At 45.5% G+C, this 26,810-nt stretch overlaps 1 protein-coding gene across 1 annotated transcript in view; it reads right to left on the bottom strand.

The window, feature by feature from the left end:
* ZFAT (zinc finger and AT-hook domain containing) overlaps nt 1-23,922 on the bottom strand; it is a 93,668-nt gene extending 69,746 nt beyond the window's left edge. Inside the window, exons 1-6 of the mRNA XM_081918667.1 lie at nt 23,633-23,922; nt 16,377-16,547; nt 10,824-11,090; nt 6,708-6,881; nt 3,407-3,563; nt 371-1,815 (exon numbers count right to left, since the gene is read on the bottom strand). Coding sequence (XP_081774793.1) covers nt 371-1,815; nt 3,407-3,563; nt 6,708-6,881; nt 10,824-11,090; nt 16,377-16,547; nt 23,633-23,651 — 2,233 coding nt within the window. The 5' untranslated portion in view covers nt 23,652-23,922. The remainder of the gene's footprint in view (nt 1-370; nt 1,816-3,406; nt 3,564-6,707; nt 6,882-10,823; nt 11,091-16,376; nt 16,548-23,632) is intronic.
* Between the last annotated feature and the right edge of the window lie 2,888 nt (nt 23,923-26,810).

The raw sequence follows: 26,810 nt of genomic DNA, 5'->3' as shown, positions 1-26,810 counted from the left end.
TTTCTCGTGTGCAGTTTATAGCCCTGCCTCATCCTTCCTGCTCTGACCTGTTCCAGCTCCTCTTTTCTAGCTCGTCAAACCTCTTTTTAGCTTCACTGCTCTCACTAGTTCTGCTGCCTGCCTCTTGCTCCTGGCACATAGCTCCTCTCGCTGGAAGAGAACAGTCTGCCCCATTTTCAGACTGCACACAACTATTGATCTATTAACACAGAAGCGAACTTGGTTTTTGTTTTGTTTTTCTCGGCAGGAAGTAAATAAACAACAACCCCAACAAAGCTTTCTACAAAACTGCATAAACCAGGAAGCACATAAGCCTGGATTCCCTTGTATATTTTACTCCCCCACCCCCCAGACTCTGCATACTCCTCACCACAGTATTCGCACTCCCAGTCTCCATAGACTTTCCTGATCTTCTCGCACAAGGCGGTGTTCATCTGCCGTTTTTGCAAACTATCCAAAATCTGCATAAAGGCCGCAGCTCCGGTCCGATTCTCTGAAGGCAATGTGCAAGAATCTGAATTCTCGCTGGTGGCGGTGTTGGATTCTGGGTGGGACATTGGCGTGGGGGAGTCTGCCTTTTCAGCAGCTGACTTGTCAGCTTCCTGAGCGCCTAGACAGAGGGTTTGGCCCTTTTCTTCAGGGACAGGAGCACACTGCAGAACTTGCTCGTTCTGGTTTATACTGGGGCTCCCATCTCCAGAAATCTGCATTACTTCATCTTTCAAATTTAATGAACTGTCAGGAGACAAATCCTTTCCAGGGAGGGTCTTCGCTTCATCCAAAGCCGAAGGAGCACTTTTCTGTAGAAGGTCATCCGAAGCGCTAATTGGGCGTGCATCTGGCGAGGCTAATTCTGCCGCAGGCTGGCACTGTGAACCTGTTTCGCTTGCAACTGGAGAGCTATCAGATTCTACAGGAGGAGCAGGGAAAGTTTCCAAACTGCCACCAGGGTCCTCATCCTGGCTTCCCTCCGCCGCATTTGACTCGCCCGACCTCTTTGGTATACACAGCTCCTTCGAGTTTAAAAGCGAGAGCTCAGCCGCGGTCTGCGACAACTCCTCCCCAAGGGCTTCTTGCTGAATGTCCCCTCCTGGTTCCAGGAGGCAAAAGCTCTGGTTGATGGAGCTGTTAAAGACGGAAGCCTCCTGCAAGTCCCGATGCGCTTCCTTGATGTGCGAGCGGAGCCTGATGGAGCTGACGAACTTCTTTGAACACTCGCTGCAGACGTAGACGAACGGGTGCTTTCGGACGTGAAGCTCGAGCGCTTGGTACTTGGTGGCCCCGTGGCCGCACAGCTCGCAGGCGAAGGGCCTCTCGTCCCCGTGGACCACCATGTGCCTGTCGCGGTCCAGCTCGTTCTTGAACTTGCGCTCGCAGATGTGGCAGTCATACAGCAGCTGCCTCTTCCCTTCGCGGGTCATCAGCCGGAGCTCGTCAAAGACGTCCTTCACTTTCTTGTCTTGCAAGTCGTGCGCTTCCTTGATATGCTTGATCAGGTTCTTGACGTCCGAGTACTTCTTCTTGCAGAAGCGGCAGTGCTGCTTGATCTTCTTGTGGACTCTCTCCACGTGCACCTTGAGGTGGCCTTTGCTCAGGCAGGTGAACGGGCAGTAGTCGCAGCCGAACTTCTCCCCCGTGTGCTTCCGCAGGTGGACGTTCAGGTTGGCCTTGATGGCGCTGGCGTAGCTGCAGAACGAGCACTTGTAAGGCTTCTCGTTGGTGTGGATCCTCAGGTGGGCCTGGAGGGAGTGCTTGAACTTGAACACCTTGTTGCAGTATTCGCAGGTGAAGATCTTCAGCTGGGTTGCGCCCAACCTAAAGAGAAATGGGATTGAGACACAAATCGCTTACGCCACTAAGGCAGGCATGCAAACGTTGGCCAACTTTCAAGACCAGGTTGGTTGGGGCTGAGTGGATGACTGTTACTCCTATCTCTGCCCTTCTATGCTTCCTGTTGGTCAGAAAGGGGAGGAGACAACTTTTCTCCCAGTTTTACTTGATCCCCCACCCTGGTACTTTGCCAATTCCAAGGAATAAGTTGGTAGAAATGCCTTTTGCTGCTGTTCAGTAACTAGCTAGCCAACAGCCACTTTCAGGCTGAGCTCAACGTTTATTTCTTTTCTAACTTGGGCGTATTAAACAAACTCTTGACAACCCTAGAATCTGTATCTTAAAATTGCATGCTCAGTTCTGGACAGCCCCATGTCACCAGTGGAGAGGAGGGGGCACGTTTCTCATCAAATCTCTCTGCCAGATTAGATTGTGGGAATTTATTATATTTTTTATTCATCAATTTTTATTTAACGTTTTCAGCATGAAATGCAAGAAAAACCAAACTAATCTAAAGAAGATAAGAAAAAATACCAGAAAGAGGAGAAAAAAGGGGGGAAAGAGCAAAAATACAATAAATACCAAGCACTCTATTGTTATTATATCTCAGAATATGGGGATTTAGAAGGTCCTGACATGGAAGAGATACTCATAGACCAGAAGTGGGGAACATCCAGCTCTAATTTGACTCACCAGGTCTCCCCATTTGGCCAATGAGGCTGTTCTGACCAAGCCATGCCCACCTGTCTTGTCAAGTGTGAGGCAGGTAAAGACACAGCTGGAATGACAAGAGGTCTGCCGATCAGTGGCACCTGCGAAGTCTCATGCACAGAACCAGCAGCTGGCTGTCAGGACCTGCATAGCGCTGTCCCTTTGCCTGCACAGTTTGATTTCAAAGTGCATGGGCAAAAATGGCTCGTTTGATGTCATCATGACATCAGGTGATTGACAGGTTGGTGGCCCAGCCCAACTGGCAGACTTGGGTCTGTGGGTGTAGGGAAGATAGGGATCTGGTCTACCAGATGGATCTAGGTTCTCATAACTGACATAGACAACACAGAAACCTGAGGAAGGGGCTGCACTTGGGGATGTTTTTGCCCCCTTGATTGGCTCCCCATTCTGATTGGCCAGAAGTCCCGTATGAACCTTCCTGGGTCAGGTGGATCTGGCCCAAGCACCCTGCGACTGACTTGCGCCCTGTACTCCCCCTCTGGCCTCATGCTCCCTCCCTCCCTCCCTCCCATTTCTTCCTTGTTCCCTACCTGTTGGGCTACATCACCAGATACTGTCCTCATACAATCTTAAGTCATGCTAATCACCTGAAAAACTATGCCTCGTGGACCCCGTGAACAATACGAGGCAAGCAGCAAATTCCACTGGATGCATTTATTTAAAAAGCATACTTACACTGTGTAATGAAATCGACAATATTTATGTGTTAATTAAATTTCTATACCCTCCAGGATCATCTTTCTGGAAGCCTGGCTTCAGCTGGTTGGTTCCCTTCAGTCGCTTTAAGGTTATGCAGTGTTTCTGCAAGGAGTGAAACAGAACTTGTTTTGAAAATGGAAGTTACCTGCTTGATTTCATCGGTTGCTCGTAAGGGGTTTGCTGAATGGCATATTCCTGGTAGCCCCTTCGCTGAGAGGAGTCTGGCGGTGCTGTCTCTGGGTTTGTTGGCTGTTCCGTTTCAGGAGTAGCAGCAGCCTCAACTGGAACTATTATTGTAGCTCCTACAAGCAAAAGAAACACACAAAATTCAGCAAAAAAAAAAAATATATCACCTGCACACTGAGATTTAAGTGTGTGTGCGCGCGTGCTCGTGCGTGCATGCACATTCACAATACAATGAGGCAGGCTTCCCCAGATGTTCTGGGTCACAACTCCAGATATTTGGGCCTCAACTCGTAACAGCCCCAGTCAGTATGGCTGATGGTCAGGGTTGATGGGAGTTGTAGTGCAGCAACACCCAGAGGGCACCGGGTTAGGGAACACTAGGATAAATACTAATAACATATACCAAACTGCCTGTTGAATATTATGTATAATCACCTGGTCTATGTTCAAAAGCAGGAAAATATTAGCAAGAAATTATTGTGCTCGTAAGGTAAAGGTAAAGGGACCCCTGACCATTAGGTCCAGTTGTGGCTGACTCTGGGGTTGTGGCGCTCATCTCGCTTTATTGGCTGAGGGAGCCGGTGTACAGCTTCCGGGTCATGTGGCCAGCATGACTAAGCTGCTTCTGGCGAACCAGAGCAGCGCACGGAAACACCGTTTACCTTCCCGCCAGAGCGGTACCTATTTATCTACTTGCACTTGGATGTGCTTTCAAACTGCTAGGTTGGCAGGAGCAGGGACCGAGCAACGGGAGCTCACCCCGTCGCAGGGATTTGAACCGCCAACCTTCTGGTCAGCAAGTCCTAGGTTCTGTGGTTTAACCCACAGCGCCACCCGCGTCCCTTTATTGTGCTCATATTTGCCCTTAAAACTGCTGCAGCAGCTGGGAAAAGCAAAATGCTTCTTTACTCTCCTCTTCTTCCTGTCAAGGTTTAGCCTCAGATAAGAGCAGAGTCCCTAACTCTGCATGTCCCTTGTGGCTGGGCTACTCTTGTGATGTCTGCAGCATGGGTTTTATGGCTCCCTCTGTATAAATGCAGCATTTGGGCATCGTCACCAGCACGGTCCCAGATTGGCACATCATAGTTGTACAGTATTTCCAGGGGAGCTGTGGATCCATCAGTAATTTTTACACTGTTTTTCATGCTTTCTACTTGTGGGTTTTTTCTGCTTCGCTCCATGACTGAGCACACGTTGGAGGTTGCAGCCACTCTGCTGGAGTAGCAGCAAACTATCCCTGGTCCAGCATAATAGGAATACTGGATTGCTCTGTTTCTGCATCTGACCTCTTCCGACTAGAAAATTGCAATCAGTCAGATCTGATGAAAAGAATTTGGCCCAAGTCTCATGCCAAAAAGGTGAAGAATGCCTCTCAACCTGATACTGCGTGTCACTGAAAAACGAGCGGATTGAGCAGTTAATATAAAAGTTATGCAAGCATTTCAGGACACCCTTCTCAATACCCCAGAAAAGAGAGACTACTAATGCTCTGTCTTTCCTCCCACTGTTCTTCCAGGAGGATCGAAAGCTTACATGGCATCTTCTATCAGGATTTTATTACAGAACATCTGAAGAAGAAAGGGGCAATTGTGAAGTGTATTCAGCTCAGATGAAAGGCTGACACCGAGTGTTAAGGCATAACAAAATCCCTGCAGCTTAAATAATGTGAACCTGCATTTCAGATGATCTACTGTAGTCAAAGCGGGCAGGGGAAATGCATGAGTTTATCTTATATATGCCAGCTGCAAACCTTATGAAATAAATCTCTCTTTTTCTGTCTGGTGAAACTCTCTGGGGAAATTTTGCATTATTTAAGTAATGTCTTTATGGGTTTGTGGAAAGAAAAAGGTTACAGTGCCCTAAACATCTCCATAGATCAGACGTTTTCAACCTTTTTGGGGTCCCCAGCTCCCTTGACCGACTACTTTCTTTCTGCAACCCCCCTGTGGGGCTCAGGAGCCCAGTTATGTCACCCCTTGACTGCAGAGTCAGCAGCCCCTCACCCCATTTAAACACCCTCCCTTGCGGAGGGTTCCTCTCTTCTCCCCTCTGCTTGGGAGTTTTCTGGGCAGCTGCTGCTGCCGCCCCTGTTCTCTGAGCTTTCCATTCCCTGTGCTCGAAAATGTACTGGGAGCCAATTCAGATCTCTCAGGACAGATCTCTTTGGGAGGCAGAGGTGCAAGAGGGCATCAGAGGAAGGGAGGGAAGGAAAGAGGGACAGAGGTCAGTGTTGCCCACAGCACCCTTGACCATCATTCAAGGCACCCCAGGGTGCCACAGCACACTGGTTGAAAACCACTGCTATAGATGCATTGGAGAAATCAATGTGGGTGAGAGAGAAAGAAAGAAAGAGAGAGAGAGGCAATGATCTGTGCATGACAAAAGCTGCAAAAATCTCCAGCTTCCACTGTTCTGGAACATCTAACATCAGAACAACAGCTTGAAATCCATCGCTGCACAAAACAAGGGGAGGGAAGAACTTGTTTATCTACATCTCAAAAGCCTAATGGTGTCTTGTGTTGCAGGAGAAAAGAGCAGGTGATGTGCTGGCCTTTCTCCCTGCCCCCTTCTACTTCCCAAAAGACTTTTGGTCAGAGTTTAAGACTGTGCTTGATTCAGGATTGAAATGAGATGTCAGCTTGTAAAATCTTTGCAGACTGCTGAGTTCTGCTGCTACACATGGTTAACAAAAAGTGTGTGTGCACTTTTGCAAGCAGACACATTGTGAAAAACCCACACACAGCTCTGGAGCTTCTTAGAGAAATGGCAGCATGCAATAATAGTACATATCCTTAAGCAAAAAAAGAAAGAAACTGTAAATATTTATGTAAGCTAATACCTTAAGACAAGGGGCCAAAGGAAATGGTCAAATTTGCACCACTGTTTAGGAAACATATAAAGTATCAACAGGAAACTTGATTGAAATCAATAATTTTAAACCAGTTTTCCCCCCTTGCTGATTGAAATCATGATGTGAATCACCTACTCTGCCATGTCTTCAATATTTGTCCCCCTCTGCAATCTTGATAACCGAAAGAAAAATAAAATGAAATGAAATTAGAGATTCTCAAGATTCTGAACTGCAATTGCAGCAATGCAGATGCCTACAATTTCAGAGCTTCATGGGGGGGGGTGAATCTTTATGATGAGATAAAGGGAATGATGAGGTCTGCTTCAGATTGCAAATGTTTGGAGCTGTTCATTTTATTTTAATGGCTTCCTGAAGTAAAAGTTTCTAGGAGTGAACAGTTAGCAGTTACCTGGAATTGCTTCGTGGGCTGTCAGAACTACACTTATAATAGGATTCTTAGCTCCCGAGAGCTGGTCTGCGTCCTTCGCTGAAAGGCTCTTCTCGGTTCTCTGAAGCCGTTGCCTCTTTGGCGTTCTTTCTCGCTCATCTTCCCTCCTGTCAAGGTCAACGTCAGAATCATTACCTAAAGAGCAAACATCAGAAAGAAGGTAAAAGGAGGAACACGTGGATTCTCATCTTGCGCGGCAAAGTTTCACCCTCAGCGGCTTCCCTGGGTGCTCCACTCTGTTCTTGTAAAAGGAACCAGCCTGCAAAATGTTTGCTACTGTCCCTCGTGCACTTTGACATGGGGGTAAGGGGAGATCTAAAATGCGAAAATCAGGAAGCAGGAGGGGAACAATTTTGCGACCTCAGAAAGCTTTGCAGTCGAAGCCTGAGATCCAGGAGAGTGGGGGGCCTACAGTGCAAGAACTGAATGGGCACAGTGAGGTTGCTTGCAAAGGTGGGAAATGGCATTTGAAACGGGGTAAACACAGGTAACACTATGGGAAGGAAGTAGAACTTCACTACCATTGGAGAGTGTGAACAATACCGTGAGCAGAGACGAGGGTACTGGGTACAGTATATGATGGCCAGATGATAGGGTTGCCATAATAAAAATGATGAAGAATTGATGCTTTTGAATTATGGTGCCGGAGGAGACTCTTGAGAGTCCCATGGACTGCAAGAAGATCAAATCTATCCATTCTGAAGGAAATCAGCCCTGAGTGCTCACTGGAAGGACAGATCCTGAAGCTGAGGCTCCAATACTTTGGCCACCTCATGAGAAGAGAAGACTCCCTGGAAAAGACCCTGATGTTGGGAAAGATGGAGGGCACAAGGAGAAGGGGACGACAGAGGATGAGATGGTTGGACAGTGTTCTCGAAGCTACCAGCATGAGTTTGACCAAACTGCGGGAGCCAGTGGAAGACAGGAGTGCCTGGCGTGCTCTAGTCCATGGGGTCACGATGAATCGGACATGACTAAACAACTAAACAACAACAACAATAAAAAAGACGTTTTTGGCCAAAGTTCTTGAGCAACCCTACCAGATGACAGCTGCAGGGGAAGAAGCCCCACAAAAGCCCTGTTAGTGGGTGCATTGCCCAGCTCCTCACAATCTGGACTTTTTGCTTTCTCCTCCTCTGCCTTCCATCTATATTTACAAGCTGTTTGGGGGTGAACGGCAAGCCCATTTGACTTAGAATGACTAAAACAAATGTGGGGTTGTTGTTTTTTGAGAATTTCCCCCCTCCCCCTCGCAACAGCCTGATTGAGATGAATAGTCTTTACTCTGGCTCTGCATTCCTAAGGAACATTAAGCAATCAGTTTGAACAGCTGGCACTTTGATTTGGCAAACTAATAAACTGACCTCCTGTATCCAGATCTATGCGATTTAAATCCCAGTGTGGCATGCACAAGTAATTTAATGCTATGCTGCATCTGAATTTAGACTCCCATTTACGGGATGTTCACGTCTCTACTGTTGAGGAAGGCGGCTGTCAATGACATATGAATCAGTATGTTCAACAGCATTTCGAGCTAGACTGTTCAAGCCATCAATATTTTCTGTTCAGCGTCCCTAATTGGCTCCTCCGCCGTGTGTCGTGCATTCGTAATTGGAGGGAGCTCCCTGGTGAATCTGCAGTACATGTTTTGGTCCTTTAATTGGCACACTTTGAACTTGCTCTTCATTGGAGCGTTTGGGGTTTATTTTTGTAACGTTTGAACCAGGTGTGCAATGATGACTGAAGTGGCTTGGTGTTATGTGGGCCATTTGATCTAATTCCTGGCCAAGTGGGCATAATAAACTGGGCACCCAGGACACCGCTGGTGGTTTTAAGCTTCACCCTGGTCAGACAACCAACCATTTTTTCAGGTCCTGGAACCAGATAATATGGGTTGCCTTAGACAGGCATCTACATAGGAGTTCTCTTTCACCTCCTGAGCTGGAGAGTACCCTGTTCTGTTGGAATCTGAAGCCCCCTCAGGGAAACTGGCAATGAAAACCAGAGCCTCTTCTGGGTCAGGTCAGGGTGGGGTGAGGCAATGGAAAGCCAAAGCTTTTGACAGTTTCCACTGGGCCTTTCTAGCCGAGTTTGGGAAGATACTGTCTCACCCAAGGCTTAGACGCATTTGAAGCCTTTAAAAGGTTGGTAGGCAGAATGTTAACAACGTAATACAATTAAACCAACATCTCACAGCTTGGAATATGCCCCATGGGCATTGTCCAAAAGATCCAGTGCATGGATAGCCAATGGGTTGGCCTCCAGATGTTGATGGATTACAACTCCCATCAGCCAGCATGGCCAGCAGTCAGAGATGATGGGGGTTGTAGTCCAACATTTGGAGACCAACCCATTGGCTATCCCAAGCTAGGCTGTATTTTATGTCAGTATCAAAAAACAGGCATTGGGAAGTGGCAAGAATTAATTTCCTGCATGACATGGACTGGTTTATTTTTCTCATCACCTGCAAACAGAAAAGTTGTTTTCTTCTATAAAAGCAGAAACCAATTTCAGCTGGAAAAACCTTGAGTAGTCTATGTAAGAAACTGTTATCAAGCTCACATTTTATGGTTTTAATGAGCTTGTGGGGTCAAGGCAGCGTTTCAGTAATGTACATAAAGATCACATTTAAAAGCATTTACTAATCCCAATTATGCTAGAATAGTATAATAGTCCTGCTGAAAATAACATGTGGAGGAGACAAGGGACACATGTCACAAATGAGGCAACCAGACGGCTTCCTTAAGCAATAAAATAAAACAGAAAACAAAGAACATTACCCCCCCCCCAAAGCTCCTTTCAAGTCCTGCCAGCTTTATTTAGATCCCACAGCATCAGATACTACCCAATGCTACCTATAAATTAATCTCTGGGGAAAGCAGCATAGGCAACCATCTTTAGTGTAAAATTTCCATATATACTCAGAATTATCTTGCAAGTACTAAGTCAACATGGGTGCTTAACTAAAAATGAAAACAGCCCACAAATGTAAGAAGTTACCTATATAAATGGTGTGATGTGCCTACTTTGAACCAAAATTCACCAGGTGCATTTTGCATGTGGCTATCGGCGGGTGGCGCTGTGGGTAAAACCTCAGCGCCTAGCACTTGCCGATCGCATGGTCGGCGGTTCGAATCCCCGCAGCGGGGTGAGCTCCTGCCGTTCGGTCCCAGCTCCTGCCCACCTAGCAGTTCGAAAGCACCCTTAAGTGCAAGTAGATAAATAGGTACCGCTTTATAGCGGGAAGGTAAACGGCGTTTCCGTGCGCTGCTCTGGTGCCGGTTTGCCGGAGCAGCGTCGTCACGCTGGCCACGTAACCCAGAAGTGTCTGCGGACAGCGCTGGCTCCCGGCCTCTAGAGTGAGATGAGCGCACAACCCTAGAGTCTGTCAAGACAGGCCCGTACGGGCAGGGGTACCTTTACCTTTACCTATCGGCCTCTTGCAACAAACTGAAGATGCCTGAGTGTCAGGATGGAGCCTGGCCTGGAGGCACATGCCTGAGGATCCTTGGATCTTGACAGTTTTCACACACCAATACCCCATCCTGTGGAATTCTATCAGTTATAATTTTATCTGCACAATCCAAATGAATTTCAGGGACCAAAAATTTGAAGAATACAACTTTCGAGCTGTCTGGCCCCCAAATGGCGACTGTAACACTGGTTTAAGGAGCCATTTGGCACCTAGCTTCTATATCTGAGCTTCTAACTCTGCTTTGAACCAAGGCGTATGCCCTGCCTAAGTGTTTCAAAGTCATCCATCCAATACAGTTTAAGGGTTAAGGCTCTTTTCTGTAACCTTCCAATACCTCCCTACAGCTGTCAAGCTGTGAAGCCACAGGGCCAAACTGTGTAAGACCATGGTTCTCCTGAATTTGCCCACAGGCCCAATCAATCCTAAATGATCCTTAACCTTCAACAGCAGCTTGCCTGGCTGGGAACAGGAGCCACAACGGTAGACTTGGCGAACAAAAACACCAACTTTGTGTATGTCAGCTTTCCCCATGTGCAGACGTATTGTTCTTCTGTGGATCACAGCACCTGCCTTCAGAAAAACACAAGAGAAAGCTCATCTACCTGCATCACCTTCCTCCTCCAAATCTTCGGGTTTGACGATAATGCAGATATGCTTCCGTAGCTGCCGGGAATTGGAGAATTTCCGGTTGCACTTCCGGCATTCCAGGTTGCCTGGCGGAACTTCCGCCAACTCCCCTCCTTCCTCAGGTCCCACTTGAGCAGCCTCGCTTGGAGCGCAGTTGCTGCTTTCTGCCAGTTCTTCATCAGCGTAAAATTTCTTGGTCGATCCTTTCGGCCTGCCTCTTTTCCTCTTCACTACAAGGAGCTCTGTTGGGAGGAAAGTTGAGAAGAAGTTGTGAAGCCGCTGTGCGTGGCTCTTAATGAGCACCTACGCTGTTCTTTCAACTGGTAATGGGCGAGTTCATTCCAAGAGTAATAATAATAATAACAATAATAATTTATTATTTACTCTTTATACCCCCCCATCTGGCTGGGTCCCCCCCAGCCACTCAAGGTGGCTTCCAACAAAACACTAAAATACAATAACCTATTAAACATTAAAAGCTTCCCTAAACAGGGCTGCCTTTAGATGTCTTCTAAAAGTTTGGTAGTTGTTTTTCTCTTTGACATCTGGTGGGAGGGTGTTCCGCAGGGCGGGCGCCACTACCGAGAAGGCCCTCTGCCTGGTTCCCTGTAACTTGGCTTCTCACAGGGAGGGAACCGCCAGAAGGCCCTCAGCGCTGGACCTCAGTGTCCGGGCAGAATGATGGGGGTGGAGACGCTCCTTCAGGTATACTGGGCCGAGGCCGTTTAGGGCTTTAAAGATCAGCACCAACACTTTGAATTGTGCTAGGAAAGAGTGCCTAACTTAAAGGCTGTTCCTGCATTCGTGTATCCTAAGACTTAACATTTCAGGCTTCCTCAAACGCAGCCATCCAGATGTTTTTTTGGCCTACAACTCCCATGATCCCTAGCTAGCAGGACTAGTGGTCAGGGATGATGGGAACTGTAGTCTCAAAACATCTGAAGGGCCAAATTTGAGGAAGCCTGTACTATAGGTTTTGTGGTTGGATTATGGGGTCGGCCAGCCCAAGTCCCAAGATTATACCCCAAAGGGTGCCCTGTGTCCCAAGCACTTGCTGCTTCTAGCGGCAGCCAAGATACCATGTTTCTTCCTTGTGATATTGCATTTATGTGCAGGAGGTGCAGCTTTACAAGGGGATAGGGTAGCTAAGACTGGAGCACCAATGAGCCCTGGAGTCACATAATCATATAATCTGGAAGGGACCCAAGGGTTATCTAGTCCTAGGATCATCAGGAATCTCAGCTGAAGCATCCATGTCAGATGGCCATTCAACCTCTGCTTAAAAATCTCCAAGGAAGGAGAGTCCTCCACCTTCCGAGGGAGTCTGTTCCACTGTTGAACATCTCTTAATGTCAGAAAGTTCATCCTGACGCTTAGTCAGAACCTCATTTCTTATAACTGGAAGCCAACGGCTCGAGTCCTACTCTCCAGAACTGGAGAAAACAAGCTTGTTCCCTCTTCCACATGACAGCCACTTGAGAGAAAAATATTAAGACAAGGAGCTCTCTGGAAACTTCCGATTCTAATTTTCTAAGCAGTTATTTCTAGGGTCTCATAGTGGGCAGCAAGTCTCCAAAGGGAGACCTTGCCTTGACTGACCATGGCAGGGTTATATTTCCCCCCAAGGTTTACTGCTTTTGTTCAGTCCATTTAACTCTGTCCCCTCATTTTCCATTTGAGGTGTGAAGATGTAGGTTTTTAGGGCAGGGGTGCATAAACCCTGAAAGTCCGACAGCTGAAATCCTTTCAGGGCACCTTTTGAAGGTCACATGCCAGTGGTCAGCAAGGCCAAAGCCAAAAATCTCCCTGTGTATTTGTTTCTACACATATCCCACACCCCCTTCTCTCTCTTCTCCATTCAGTCAAGGGGCATTAGCAGTTCACAGGCACATTCCAGCCAGATTGGGGGGGGGGGACAGGTTCAAAGCAAGACCATTGGGGGTGTGCGGCCTGGGGACAGTTCCAAGGTCCAAGCAGAAAGGTCTGGAGGGCCACATTGGACCCCAGGGCCTCAGCCTCCCCATTCCTAGTATAAGAAAAGAGTGAGCACTGCCCTCATCTAATCTATTATGAAACCTGCCTGCCTGTCGGCTGGGGAGAACCGGCTCTTTTGTCATCTAGACTTCGGGAGGCCAGCAAATGCCACTCAAAGCCATGCATAAGTGGAGAAAACACATTCTGCCTAGACTAATATCCAGAGAGATGACATTTCAAAAAGAAATTGAGAAATAAACTATGTCAAGAGAAAAATCTTTATACTGTTCTTTCTCCAATGCACATTTTTCATCCAAGTACCATCTAATAATTATGTAATTTTGTAAATTCTTTAACAGGCATGCATTGGGAAAAGGGGGGGCAGGGAGGATTAAATGCTGTTGCTGCAGAAGAGCAAAACCGTGGCTACCGTGCTGGGGGGTAAAAAACCCTACATTTTCATTATTCCCTTGGGATGTGACTAACATGTGCTTGGATTTTTAGAGCACTGAGCTTCATTAATTATTTGGTATAGATTCAGAATACATAGGGGAAAGTGTCGGGGGGCGGGAATGGACCTACCGGGTATAGTCATAACAAGCTGTGCCGCTATTCACACATATACAAAAGGAAAAGCAAAGTTGCCATTTAAAAAAGTAAAAAAAAAAACACCCAACAACACAAAATCACTCTTATCAGACAGTGGTTGTAAGTGTAACATTTAGCTAGCTGATTTGCATCTAGGAAAAGATTGCAAGCCTGCTGATTTTATCTTCGTAGAACCCTTGATAGTTTTGAGCGCTTCAAAAACAATAACTCTAACGAGTGATGGTCTCACAAAGTCTTGATACCCCGAGGAGAAGGACTTCACAAAACGCACAGAAAGATCTGAAGATTATTTCCCTGCCATGGGTGGGGAGATAGCTCAAGACGACACATTAAAATTCCATAGCAAAAACTACACATGCTCTTTACCTTCCATATAACAAATTATACACTGTGGAAGCAAGTTCGCATCACCACTTGAAGGTAATATTTTCAAGCAGTAAATGACTGGCCCATCACACACTGGCTTTTGCCTTACAGGGAGATCACAACTCAAGTGAAATAATCCAAGACATGGGGGTGGGTCACTCAATCTCCAAGTGTTGGATGTTCACTGGAGATCAGAACAGAGCCTACATGTCTCTTAAACCCCAAATGAATGTGTGGGAGTCAGAAGATGGACACCACTCCCTTTAAAAAAGAATGCCCAAAAAGGGTAACAAAATTAGAAATATTATCGTCCGTACCACATCTGCAGTTACCACATATGCGAACAAATAGCCAGCTAATTCAATGAGCAGCAAAACTGAATTTGGTCTATACATCGAGTCCTAGATATGTACTGGAAGGTATTTCTAATTTATTAATTTGATTTATTATAGCTATCCTGGTTGACTTATAAACAAGACAAAATTACAAAAATGCAATATAAAATAATTAAAGGGTGATATCCATTGTTAGTCACATCAAGAGTCCAACCACTGAAATAACAGAAATTATGCTAAATGGGTTGGCTCCGAGTCTGAGTAGCATTGGATATCACCCAAAATCAACAATAAGCAATAACAGATGCTTCTTCCAGTACACTGACCCCTGAGCCTTGATATCCTTTATACAAGAATGCAGGTGTGTAAAAAACAAAAAAACCAGGTTGTCTGTGCCAGGAAAGAACTGCCTCTGGATGACTGAGCAGAACAGCTTTGCAAATGTGGGTCCTTCCCTCTTTTTCTAGGCCACAGATGGCTTAGCTGGTAACTTTTGTAAAATCCAGTTGCCAAACTGGGCTTAGGAAGCCTTCGTAATGACTTCAAGCCTGAAATCCTTTATCATCGCGGGCAATGTTGTTCTTAAAAATGAGGAAAAGTTGAAATTGTCACCCTATTTCAGTAGTGGAGTTGACGTTTCATCAGCAAAGTTGTTCAACCTTTGCTGCATGGTTTTTTTTTGTTTTTTATTTTTTTTTGCTTAATAGCACCAGTGTTAATTTTCCATTATAAATTATGAATAGTCCTTGTTCTGTCTTTGCATAAAAAGAGAGCTATTATCTGAAATGAATCACGGGACAGATTTTAATATTTTTTTTTTGCAAACACCAACGTAACATCCAGGCAATCAGCTCATCAAATGACTGCAGTTTTATTTATTTTGTGTTGCATTGGTGGCTTTCCAAGAAAAGCCTGAATTTTCCCTCTCATTGGTAGTTAGGCACAAAGAATGTGATAGCTAGCATCACAAAGAAAGCCTCCACGTTGCTGCCATTTATTTCTAGTGGTGACGTTCACAGGAGGGCATCATGCCACATTGTGAGCCATGCTACACGTTACAGCTGCAGTGCTGTCTCCTTGCCAGATGGAAGTTTGGTCCCCCCCCCCCCGTAAAGGCGGCCTTGCAGCAGATATAATGGCACCCACATTATGGGGGCTGAAGTCTGTCTGGAGACACTGACTTCTCATCTGGACACACAAAAACAATTCCAGACCTGCAGAAGGTAGCCTCCCATTCCTTCTCTTGCTTCGCTTGGCATTCAGCAATCCAGCTACTACTATAACTGGCCAGCAGGCAGGCAGACAGGTTCATGTGTGACACTCAGTCATGGAGTGGCCAAACTTGGGCCCTCCAGCTGTTTTTTTGGATTGCAACTCCCATCATCCCTAGCTAACAAGACCAGTGGTCAGAGATGATGGGAATTGCAGTTCCAAAAAAAGCTGGAGGACCAAGTTTGGCCATCACTGAGCTAGAGCATCCTCTGGAAAGATGCCCAAACCACAGCATCTGGCCTCCCAACCACCTGATCTCTTCGTGGTTGTGATGCCATGATTGCTGCAAGCTGTATGGGAGGATGATTCAGCCGCAATTGTGAAAGGAACAAGGAGAGGTGATCAGGTGGCAGAGAGCTTGTAGTCTCCAGCAAGGAGTATGGGTCCTGCAGCATCATCCCGAAGGACATTTTCTGTGGCTGGGCCACTAAGGAAGGGAAAGGAAAGGAAGAGGTGGCAGGAAAAGGAAAGTCCTGGGGTGGGGAGAGAAAGCAAGATAACTGGGTGTTGGGGGATTGTGGGATGAATGTGAATGAAAGGCAATGGATTGGGGGTGTACTTGTTCGTGAAAAGGGGTGCGGAACAGTTAGTGCAGCTGTGTGAGGTTTCATGCACATACACACACAAAGCTGAGTCCGTGAAGTTGCTTAATTAAGGCTTCTTTTCTTTTACGAAAAGGAAGGGGGACAGCTCAACATATGAAGTTGCAGACATTAAGCAAATATTATAATTCATGAAACAAACAAATCCTCTGGCAGACTCATGAAACCATCAAAGCTTTCCATGCCTTATGCAGAGACATTTAATCACTGCAGTTGGAAGTGTTCATGAATTAAGCAAAAGACTTTCCTGCTGTCATGAATTAAGCAGAGGATCTGGTCGTTTCTGAGGCTGAAGCAATTTTATAAATTTAACATAACACAAAGAACAGCGGTAATAATTATTTGCATCCTTGCCGACGTCTGGCCGTACCTTCTCCGTTTTTATTTAGATTTGCCGGCGTCGTAAGAGGTCTGAGAGGAATAACGATGTCATCCACCTTAATCCCTTCTTCGGAATGCTTCTCGGAGACATGAGACAGCAGTTGTGACTGGTTCGGGGAAAATAAGTTACAGAGCTTGCACATAAAGATAGATCTGTTTCCTGGAAAATATAACATAAATTAAAGTGGGTTATTAACTTCTTTTCCCATTTTAACAGTTAATCTGAAAAAAAAGGAAACCCATGAAACTATTCAAGTCAAGATCTTTTTTGTTGTTAATTTGGTTTGATCGCTGAGAAGCAATACATAGTGGTTGCTATCCGCCCCCTCAAAAAAGTACAAGCCCAGAGTTTTTCACTGCCACTCTGCTTGCACTCATAGTTCCATAACAGTGGGAACTGGAGGCATGCAGGGTGGCCTGGATAGCCGCCTACTGCCAATAGAAAGGAATAAAAAAGGTATCGTCGGCCAGAGGGTGTTAAAGAAGGACCGAACATTTTTTATGTATGCAACAACAGCAGCAAGGATACTAGTCGCCAAGTACTGGAAAACCCAAGATTTACCCACACTGGAAGAATGGCAGATGCAACTGATAGACTATATGGAATTAGCAGAAATGACCGGCAGAATCCAAGACCTGGGAGAAGAGGCCGTGGAGGAGGACTGGAAGAAATTCAAGGACTATTTACAAAAATATTGTAAACTGTATGAGTGTTGAGAAAGATGCAAGATTATAAATAATATGGCACCATTAAATTAGTTGAAAGGAATATGAAGATAAGTGAAAATATATGAAAAGTTAAACTTTGGTTAAATAATATGTTAAAATTAAGTTTTTAAGATTGGGGTAAAATTATTTAACATTTGGGACATAATATCTGAAAGTTATAAAATAAGAATTGAAACAAGGTGATAAATTGCTGGACAAAGTTTGATAAACTCGGGACGCAGGAACGAGAGACGTGAGGAAGTCCAATGAAGTGAAGAAAGTATGATTATTGTAAAGTTATATGTCATTTTGTTTGTTTTTTATATTGTATTAAGAAAATCTTGAATAAATATCTTATAAAAAAAAGGAATAAAAAAGGTATCTAGATGAACCATTGGCACATGGTGCACCTTGCTGGAGTGTGCATTTGTACTCTTCCTCTACGTTAGCAGCACCTCTCAGAGCAATTGAAATGCTGATGAACATTCCAGTACTGTATTTCACTACACCACGCACGATTCACATAATGCTATGCCCATGGAATCCATCCAACACGGAACACGGTTATCTCATGCTATTGGATCATGAGCGTCATCTACACTCTCTTGGCTCTTATCTCTCTATGATGGCAAGGGGGAAAATATGCTTTCCGGACAGGCCTTACTGTTTAGAAGTGTGTGGCACTCAAGAGTTGGACCTCAGGATGAATAATTGGAGCGGAGATCCTCCTCCAGGTATACAGGACCAAAGCCATTAAAGTCCATCAATCCTGATCCGTGGGCTATGCTGGGGTTTATCTGTTGGGACATGTGATCCTCATGCGTGCTTTAAAGGCTTTTATTCTATTCTGTTTATTCTCAAGATAGTCATTTTTTTGCAGAAGACGAAAGCTTGCAGATCTGAACTACCTAGCTCGAATTTAGCTACACTTATCTTGGGACTAGGACTTGCCTAGGACTTGCCTAAGACTTGCCAATCGCATGGTCGGCGTTTCGAATCCCCGCGGCGGGGTGAGCTCCTGTCTTTCGTTCCCAGCTCCTGCCCACCTAGCAGTTCAAAAGCACCCCTAAGTGCAAGTAGATAAATAGGTACCGCTTTACAGCAGGAAGGTAAACGGCGTTTCCGTGTGCGGCGCTGGTGCTGACCCGCCAGAGCAGCTTCGCCACGCTGGCCACGTGACCCGGAAGTGTCTCCGGACAGCGCTGGCCCCCGGCCTCTTAAGTGAGATGGGCGCACAACCCTAGAGTCGGACACGACTGGCCCTGATGGGCAGGGGGTATCTTTATCTTACACGTGCCAAGAAGTTTGGTGCTATAATGTACTGTGGTTTAGTTGAGCGAATTTCACGCTTGCAAACCGATTCCCTGCCCGTAAAGTCAGAATGATAATGAACAGCTTCTCATATTGGTTGCAAGGATGAATGGAACTGGAGAGGGAAATCACACAGCACACTGTATAAATAATTACTAATAATAATAAGGCTGCCACCGATCCCCGTAGCAGCTGAACAAATATGCAACGGGTAATTGATAAATCAGTTGATAATTAGGCTGGGAATCAACAGGACAATAACAGAAACAGCCACTTAAGGGCAAAGAATCAAATAAACAAAATTCCAAATTAAGCATGAATGGAATTGATGAGGAGGCTGTGGGTAATTAACTAGGAGGGGAAGTCAACAGAGCAATTAATTAGACAATGAATAAAATATGCAGAGAATCAAAGAAGCTGTTAATCGGCTAAGTATGCAGGTACACCGTGAGCAGAACGACAGTGGAATTATTCAGCTTGCTGCACACAAACTTCTCCTACCAACCTAAAATCTAATTTAGTTCAGGACTAGTTTATTTGACACAAAAGCATTGTGAAAATAAAAAATGATCAACTGTTGTCATTGTATCAGTCAAAACACACCCTCCAAGGCTGCAATTCTTAACATTCTTAGTAAGGAGTAAGCACCACCGGATTTAGTGAGACTTACCGTATTTTTTGTTCTATAAGACTCACTTTTTCCCTCCTAAAAAGTAAGGGGAAATGTGTGTGCATCCTATGGAGTGAATGCAGGCTGCGCAGCTATCCCAGAAGCCAGAAGAGCAAGAGGGATTGCTGCTTTCACTGCGCAGTGATCCCTCTTGTTGTTCTGGCTTCTGAGATTCAGAATATTTTTTCCCTTGTTTTCCTCCTCCAAAAACTAGGTGCGTCTTATAGAGCGAAAAATAGAGCGAAAAAATACGGTACTTCTGAGTAAACATGTAGGATCTCACTGTTAATTTCCTTACAATGCCCTGTTCTTGCAAGTGCTGCATTCCAAGGAGATAAACTGGGCCCCTTGCTTCACACAAAGCTGTACCTCGGTTCTCAAACTGCAGGGAAAAACCTCAGAGACTCCCTCTGCTACACCAAGCAACACTCTGCCATCAGGGGTCAGATGAATGCTTAAGAGTGGTTGGCATAAAGACAGCACCTCATCCTCTCCTCCTTCTTGGACCAAAATGGGGTGCCCTCCTTCTGCCTGGATGTACGATTGCTGTTTGGTTTCGGTTGCATTGTGGTGACCCATCCTCAGACCTAAGGATGATTAGAATCATCGCTAATAATAGATGGAGCCACTTTCAGCCTTCCATCGATCGGACTCTCCAGACAATGGAAGAGCTAACTCCTTTGGCCCTGCCACCAGCCCCATGCCCGCCCCCCCCCACCACATTGGTAAGGCAGCTGAGGACAAAGCAAAGGGCCTTTCCTTGAGGCTACTCACCTGGCACCTATTTTACAGAGCGGCTATTTGCACAGGCGTTGAACGAGAAATTGATTTACGCTGCTGCAGCTAAGATTTTATGGTTATTTTATAGCTGCTTTGTTATTTACTGTTTTACAGCTGCTTTGTTATTTCTTAACTCTTTTATTGATAGCTTTTAATTGCTTTTATTTATTTCTGCTGTTTTAAATACTGGGTGCCTGCTGTGATGTTATTTGGAGGGAGGAGGGAAGTGTGAAGAGCAATAAAAAACATGGTGCCAGTGCAGTTAACTCTTTGTTCAAAGAAACCAAAGCCGCGCAGGCCTAGTGATCCTAAAAACCCTTCCCAGTAAGACTTGCCCCAATGAGGCAGTTGCAAGGACTGAAGGCCCCTGCCTTCCCACCCCTCTCTAAGGCTGCTCTACTCTTTTCATTTCTCTCTGCTCTGGATGATAAAGGTTCCCTGCATCTGCAACATCTGAAACAGGGAGTCTTTTCTACTCAAGGGTGCTCCCCTGTGATGAAGAGCATTGAACTTTACTGGCCATGCAAACACTGCTGAAGAAAACAATCTCAAAAATCTCAAAAAGGCACCCACCCTTTGTTTTGGACATAATGCAGATTTTACTTAACTGCAATTAATCGCCTGCCTTTTATCCAATCAATCAGCCAAAACTATTTAATCGATTAGCAACCCTGATTATTAAGCCAACAGCTTGCAAGTTAAGCGTGGCATCCAGCTGCCTGCTTTGAAAGAGCCTCTTTCTGCGTGCAAACAGCAACCTCTAGCAGCCGCTTGCCGCAGCTGCAATCCAGAGCTCAAGACCACAGGCACACTGGCAAATGTTATTCCAAGGAGGGCTGACCCAAGTAAGGGGGGGGGCAAAAATATTTTCAGCAGCCAGCACTGACAAAACATCTTCTTCAGGAGTCTATCGTGATTTTTCTTTATGAGGAGGTGGAACAAAAAGAGGACAATTCAAAGAAAAAACTTGCAGCAGAGGTGTATTGGTAGTTACAAGTCATCCCCAAAGCACAAAAGACAACAGGATAGGATCGGGTGGAGGAAATGGCAGCAAATCCAGGAGATCAAACAGGAAAAGGCTATAGCAGAAACGCAAGAAGGACAGAGGCATCACAAACGGAAGTTCTACATACATAGGAATGGCAATTTGCAATTTCTAAACTTCTAAAGCTCGAGGGGCCAGATACTCAAAAGGGTGCCTAGTAGGTCTTCCTGCTTTTGAAGCCTTGCATGTCTTTACTACATGCACAGAAGGCTTATGGAAAGAAAGCCATGGACGGATAGAATCATAGAACGGGACCACAAGGGCCATCTAATCCAGTGTTTCCCAACCTTGGGTCTCCAGCTGTTTTTGGACTACAACTCCCATCATCCCTAGCTAGCAAGACCAGTGGTCATGGATGATGGGAACTGTAGTCCAAAAACAGCTGGAGACCCAAGGTTGGGAAACACTGATCTAATCCATCCCCCTGCAATGGAGGAATATTTTGCTCAACATGGGACTCAAACCCACGACTGAGATTAAGAGATTCATGCTCTACTGACAGAGCTACCCCACATAGTTACTCAGAAGAGTGCCCCACTTACTTACCCTGGACTTACACCCAGGTAGAGTGTGTAGGACTGCATCTCAAAAGGAATCTGACTATTCACCTGTGCAGGAACTCGTTTTAGTAGTGATGTAGTTTCTAGGAGACCACATAATTTTGATAATACAGTGGTACCTCGGGTTAAATACTTAATTCGTTCCGGAGGTCCGTACTTAACCTGAAACTGTGCTTAACCTGAAGCACCACTTTAGCTAATGGGGCCTCCCACTGCTGTAGCGCCGCCGGAGCCCGATTCTGTTCTTATCCTGAAGCCAAGGTCTTAACCTGAAGCAGTATTTCTGGGTTAGCGGAGTCTGTAACCTGAAGCGTATGTAACCTGAAGCGTATGTAACCCGAGGTACCACTGTAACCCCCAGTGTGACAACTCAGAAGTTAGGCACTGGTTAAAACAAAAGGTTTAGATCCTTGTTATATATGACAACCCACAACAAGTCAACTTCAACAGCAAAGGGTAGCTAAAACTTTTTCAAAATGCAAGGATATGAAGCATGGAACTCCAGAATAAGCAGATGCATTTATACATTCTGGATGCCCCATGATCATATTATAAAACAGCTGTGTTCTACGCAAAAAATCCAGCATTGCTAGTTTTTGCTTTTCCTTTTCAGTGCATCTTATAAAAAAATAAATAGGTGGGGTGCGAGCAAATTTTTATTCGGAAAATGTGGCCCACAGGGCATAGGACCACTGGTCTAGGAAAAGTGGAAATGAGCTTCTTTTCTTTCTTCCCCCTTTGAACTTGTGGGGCATTGCGGAAGAACTATGTCAACCAACATTTGATGATCTCCTTCTACCGGTCAACAACAGAAAGTGTCCTTTCATACTGCATCAATACAGCACAAGATATTATGGGCTGTGGTCAATACAGCACAAGATATTATGGGCTGTCCCGTGAATCCACTGGATGAAATAGTGGAAGAACAATGTCTCAGGAGAGTGAAGAAAATTCTCAGGGATGATTCACACCCTGGCCGGCACTTTCTTGATCTCCTGCCCTCAGGCAGAAGATATAGAAGCATGATTAGTTGCACCAACAGGGTAAAGAACAGCTTCTATCTGTGGGCTGTTAGGCTGCTGAATGAAAAGATAACAACAGGGCAACTGAGTTTGGGGTTAGGTGGGTGTGCGTCAGTAAATGAGGGGAATTAAGACTAAGAGAGCTGAGTGGGGGGTGCTCGTGTAATCTCACTGTATATAAGTTGTAAGGTAAAGGGACCACTGACCATTAGGTCCAGTCGTGACAGACTCGGGTTGCAGCGCTCATCTCACTTTATTGGCAGAGGGAGCCGGCGTACAGCTTCCAGGTCATGTGGCCAGCATGACTAAGCCGCTTCTGGAGAACCAGAGCAGCACACAGAAACACCATTTACCTTCCCGCCGGAGCAGTACCTATTTATCTACTTGCACTTTGACGTGCTTTTGAACTGCTAGGTTGACAGGAGCAGGGACGAGCAACGGGAGCTCACCCCGTTGCGGGGATTCAAACCGCTGACCTTCTGATCGGCAAGCCCTAGGCTCTGTGGTTTAAACCACAGCGTCACCCGCGTCCCTATACGAGTTGTACAAGTGACAATAAATTATTTCAATTTCAGTTAAAAGCAGGAAGGGCAGCTTTGGCTTAGGTTTTCGATGGGGCAATTTTGGGACAGATAAAAAGCAGCGCTTCCTTCACTCGGTGCCACAGTTAGGCTTCTGTATTCCATTAACGAGGTTTCCCATTCCAAAGCCTCGGCGGCTGGATAGCCTAATAGGTAGAGCAGGAGACTCTCAAGCTGAAGGGTCCTGGGTTCGAGACCCGCGTTTGGGCGAAATATAGGTGGGCGCAGCTGGAAGGGCCGTGGCTCTGAGAGGAGGCTATCGGGCAGCTTCGCTCTCCTCGCGTCCTTAAGAAAAAATCGCTTTCTCCGCCCTGAGCAACACAGCCAACCAGGCGCGTTTGCGCACTGAGATGACAAGACAGACGCGCGCGCGCAAGCGCACACGCACACTTCCGGCCCCGACGCGGCCGACGCCATGCCTGCCCACCATTAAACCGGAAGTGCCGGTGACGACGACGCCCGCTCGGGACTCTCGCGCCACGTCCCGTCAGGCCCCGCGCGGGGGCGGAATCCCTCCGCCGACGCGATTTCCATATATTAAGAACGCCCCCCTCGGGCCCGCACTCACCTGCCGACGGGGCTTCCATGGCCGGATATGAGGAGGGCGAGGGGTGGTAATAAAAAGCGCAGAATTAAAAAAAAGAGAGGAAGAACTAGCACTTTCGTCCCCTCAGGAGAAGCGCCGCCGCCGTACCCTGCTCTCGAATTCGAGGGGCCCTAATATTTTGTTAAAAATAAATAAATACGTATCCATACACGGGCGCGCATTATTAAGCTGTTATTATTATTAAAACGGCGGCGTGCAGGCCGCGGCAGGGAAAAGGTTATGGCGAATCTGCCGCGTCCGACATGGCGGCTTCCTTCGTCTTCCTCGAGTGACGTAGCGGGAGGGAGGCGGGCGGGGGGGGATAAAACGCTCCCCCGTTGGGCAGGTCCGGGCACGCGCCCTGGCGGGCCTGAGCGGCCGTTGGACGGCGCGCGAGAGCTGCCGCTCCTCTGATTGGCCGGCCCCAGCCCCTCCCACCCTGCTTAGGGCGCATGCGTCTGCTCTGCGAGCTTTTTAGTAAGAGTCGTCCTTGCCTCGGTAGTAGACGTCACCCTAGGAGAATATATATATATTAATTTATATTACATAATGCAGGTTCAAATTCAGGGTTGTATCGCTGATTGGTTGATCTAGAATATTGCTCCTCTCCCCCCTTTAACTGAGCAGTTTCATTTTATTTTCAATTATTATTGCTGGTTCGATATTTGTGGCCTGATCTAAGCCGAACCACGGCAGGGGAATTGCTACCATAGAAATATATATTACATCTGTCGGTCTTGCTGTACGAGATCTAAATCTCTTGCTGCCATACGTTCCTTAGTCTGCATGCTGCTACAGCCAGCTGTTTTTTCTCTAAATTTTTATTAAATTTTCTGTTTTGCAATTTGAAATACTCCTTTAAACAACCTTAAAATATCAGTGGCTTCTCTTTCCATGGTTCATTTTGCATATCATAAATCCCTGCATATTTTACAAAAACTAAACCAGTATTCCATTATTGCATCCATCAAAACTTATTTACACTGTGGAATTTATCTTAATGCTGCCAACGTTTTCAGGTGTACACAATTTCCCCCTTACATATAGGTATCTGAAGAAGTGTGCATGCACACGAAAGCTCATACCAAGAACTAACTTAGTTGGTCTTTAAGGTGCTACTGGAAGGGGAAAAAAATTTGTTTTGACAATTTCCCCCTATATTCAATAAACGTTTTCCAATCTTCTCTAAACATATGTTCTTCTTGTTCTCTTCTATATGTTTAGTCTGCAACTAAAGAAGAATGGCAACTTATGACAGAATATGCATAGCTTGCAGATTTATCATATAGAATAAGAGCAGCTGATTTCTCTTAAGAGGGAGCGTGAAAGGGAATAACATGTCCCTAAAGCCATCACTGGCGTCATACTCCCTTTCTGGCTCAATTCAAAGTACTGGTTATATACTCGTAAAAGCCCATAACTCTGGGCCAGGTTACCTGTTCTCAGAGCCACCTCAGGTCATTCATAAAGCACCAAGGATGTGGCCTTTTCTAAGATGTTGTCACAACTCTAGAATGCTCTTCTGCTGTCAGCATGTCCAGCTTGCTTTTTATGTGTCTTTTAACAGAAATTGAAGGTGCTCCTTATTTTGTCAGGCTTTTAATAGGCAACACCTAGTTTCATTTCTGTGTTAACATCTTTTTACTGAAGATGTTCAGTGGGCATGCACACGAAAGCTTATACCAAGAACAAACTTTGTTGGTCTCTAAGGCGCTACTGGATAATTTTTTATTTTTAATATATATTTCGACTGCGTCAGACCAACACGGCTACCTACCTTAATCTTTTTACTGTTAGGTTTTTCCCCCAAGTGTTAACTATACGGCATATTCTTTGTTACTGCTTTTAGAAACAGTTTGCTAGACGTTCAGAGGTTACATAACGTGGTTTTATGAGTATGTTGTGCACCACCCTCTGGACACTTTTAGCAGAAGAGCAGGCTGTAAAAATGGCTGCTGTGACACACCTGCATCATCTAAAAACAGAATTCTCCTTGCTCAAGGGGCAAACACTTCATTAATAGCCAGCCATTTTTTTATTTCACTATGATTCTACCCACCCCTTCAAGGGGAATAGGACAGGGTTTTCCAATGTTATACAGGGGATGGGGAATCCATTCCCCAGCGTTTCTAAATTAGTATGACATCAGAGTCTTTGTGGCTCTCCCAGTATAGGTCAGGAGATTACGCTCCCAGGAGAGGGGGGGAATACTTGCATATTGGATTCCTCACGTGACAGTTCTGCTTAAAGCTGATTTATAAATAAAATATGCCAAGAAAATGGGGCTGGAATCTTATATATGCCCCATAAGAGGGGAAACAGGCTTGATTTCTGAGCAACGGGGTATAGGGGCGAATTTTCCTCATATTATGGTAGGGATTTCCCTGTATCTTGCAGGGGAAATCGCCCTGTGTACAGCTTAGCAAATAACACTTCCAAATGCAATTGCCTTTGCTCATTTTAATGTCTTGCATTAAAGCAGCCATCAGGGACTACGTGTATTAAAGGACACACTTTTGAAAGCAGTGGGAAGCATGCTTAGAATCATGTTGCAACACCTCGGCTTCCAGCTGGTCAATTCTCTGCAAACCAGCTTACAAGCAAAATCTGTGTTGCCTCGACAAAGTAAAAATAACAGTATTAAACATCTTCAGAAGAGGTCAAGACATTTTGAAGACTGAAGGCAAAATCCACATGGCATCGCCTAGTGTTTAAGACATTCTTCCGTGTTCAGCAGTACTCAAAGTTCATCATTTTAAGCATCTTCTTCACTACACTACAGTACTATTGACCCTTTATATTCTATTAAAAACTGCTCCTCTGCAAAATGCAGGAGGAACGTTTTCAAGTTAGAATGCAATCATGCTCAGGTTGGACATGCAAGAAAATTTGCAGAGAAGTGGCAGATAATCTGGTTGGAAGTATGGCAGAAACTCCCTTCTTGGATTAGAGCAGTATTTTGTTAATCATGTTCCAAAAGGAACAAAAATCTATTAGAAGTTTAGCAATAATAGCAGAACAGGACTCAATTTATATATAATGCACTAAAACTGCCGCCCCCACATACAAGCAAATGATCTTAAGAGTAAGATGAGAGGAAAACAAAAAGGAAAGATCAGCTGGGATGAGAAAGAGTGAACAGATTTATCTTAATGAGGTA

This window comes from Podarcis melisellensis (genome assembly GCF_964234715.1).
Source record: "Podarcis melisellensis genome assembly, chromosome: 7".
NCBI classification, from domain to species: domain Eukaryota; kingdom Metazoa; phylum Chordata; class Lepidosauria; order Squamata; family Lacertidae; genus Podarcis; species Podarcis melisellensis.
This window is presented reverse-complemented; position numbering and strand designations above follow the sequence as displayed.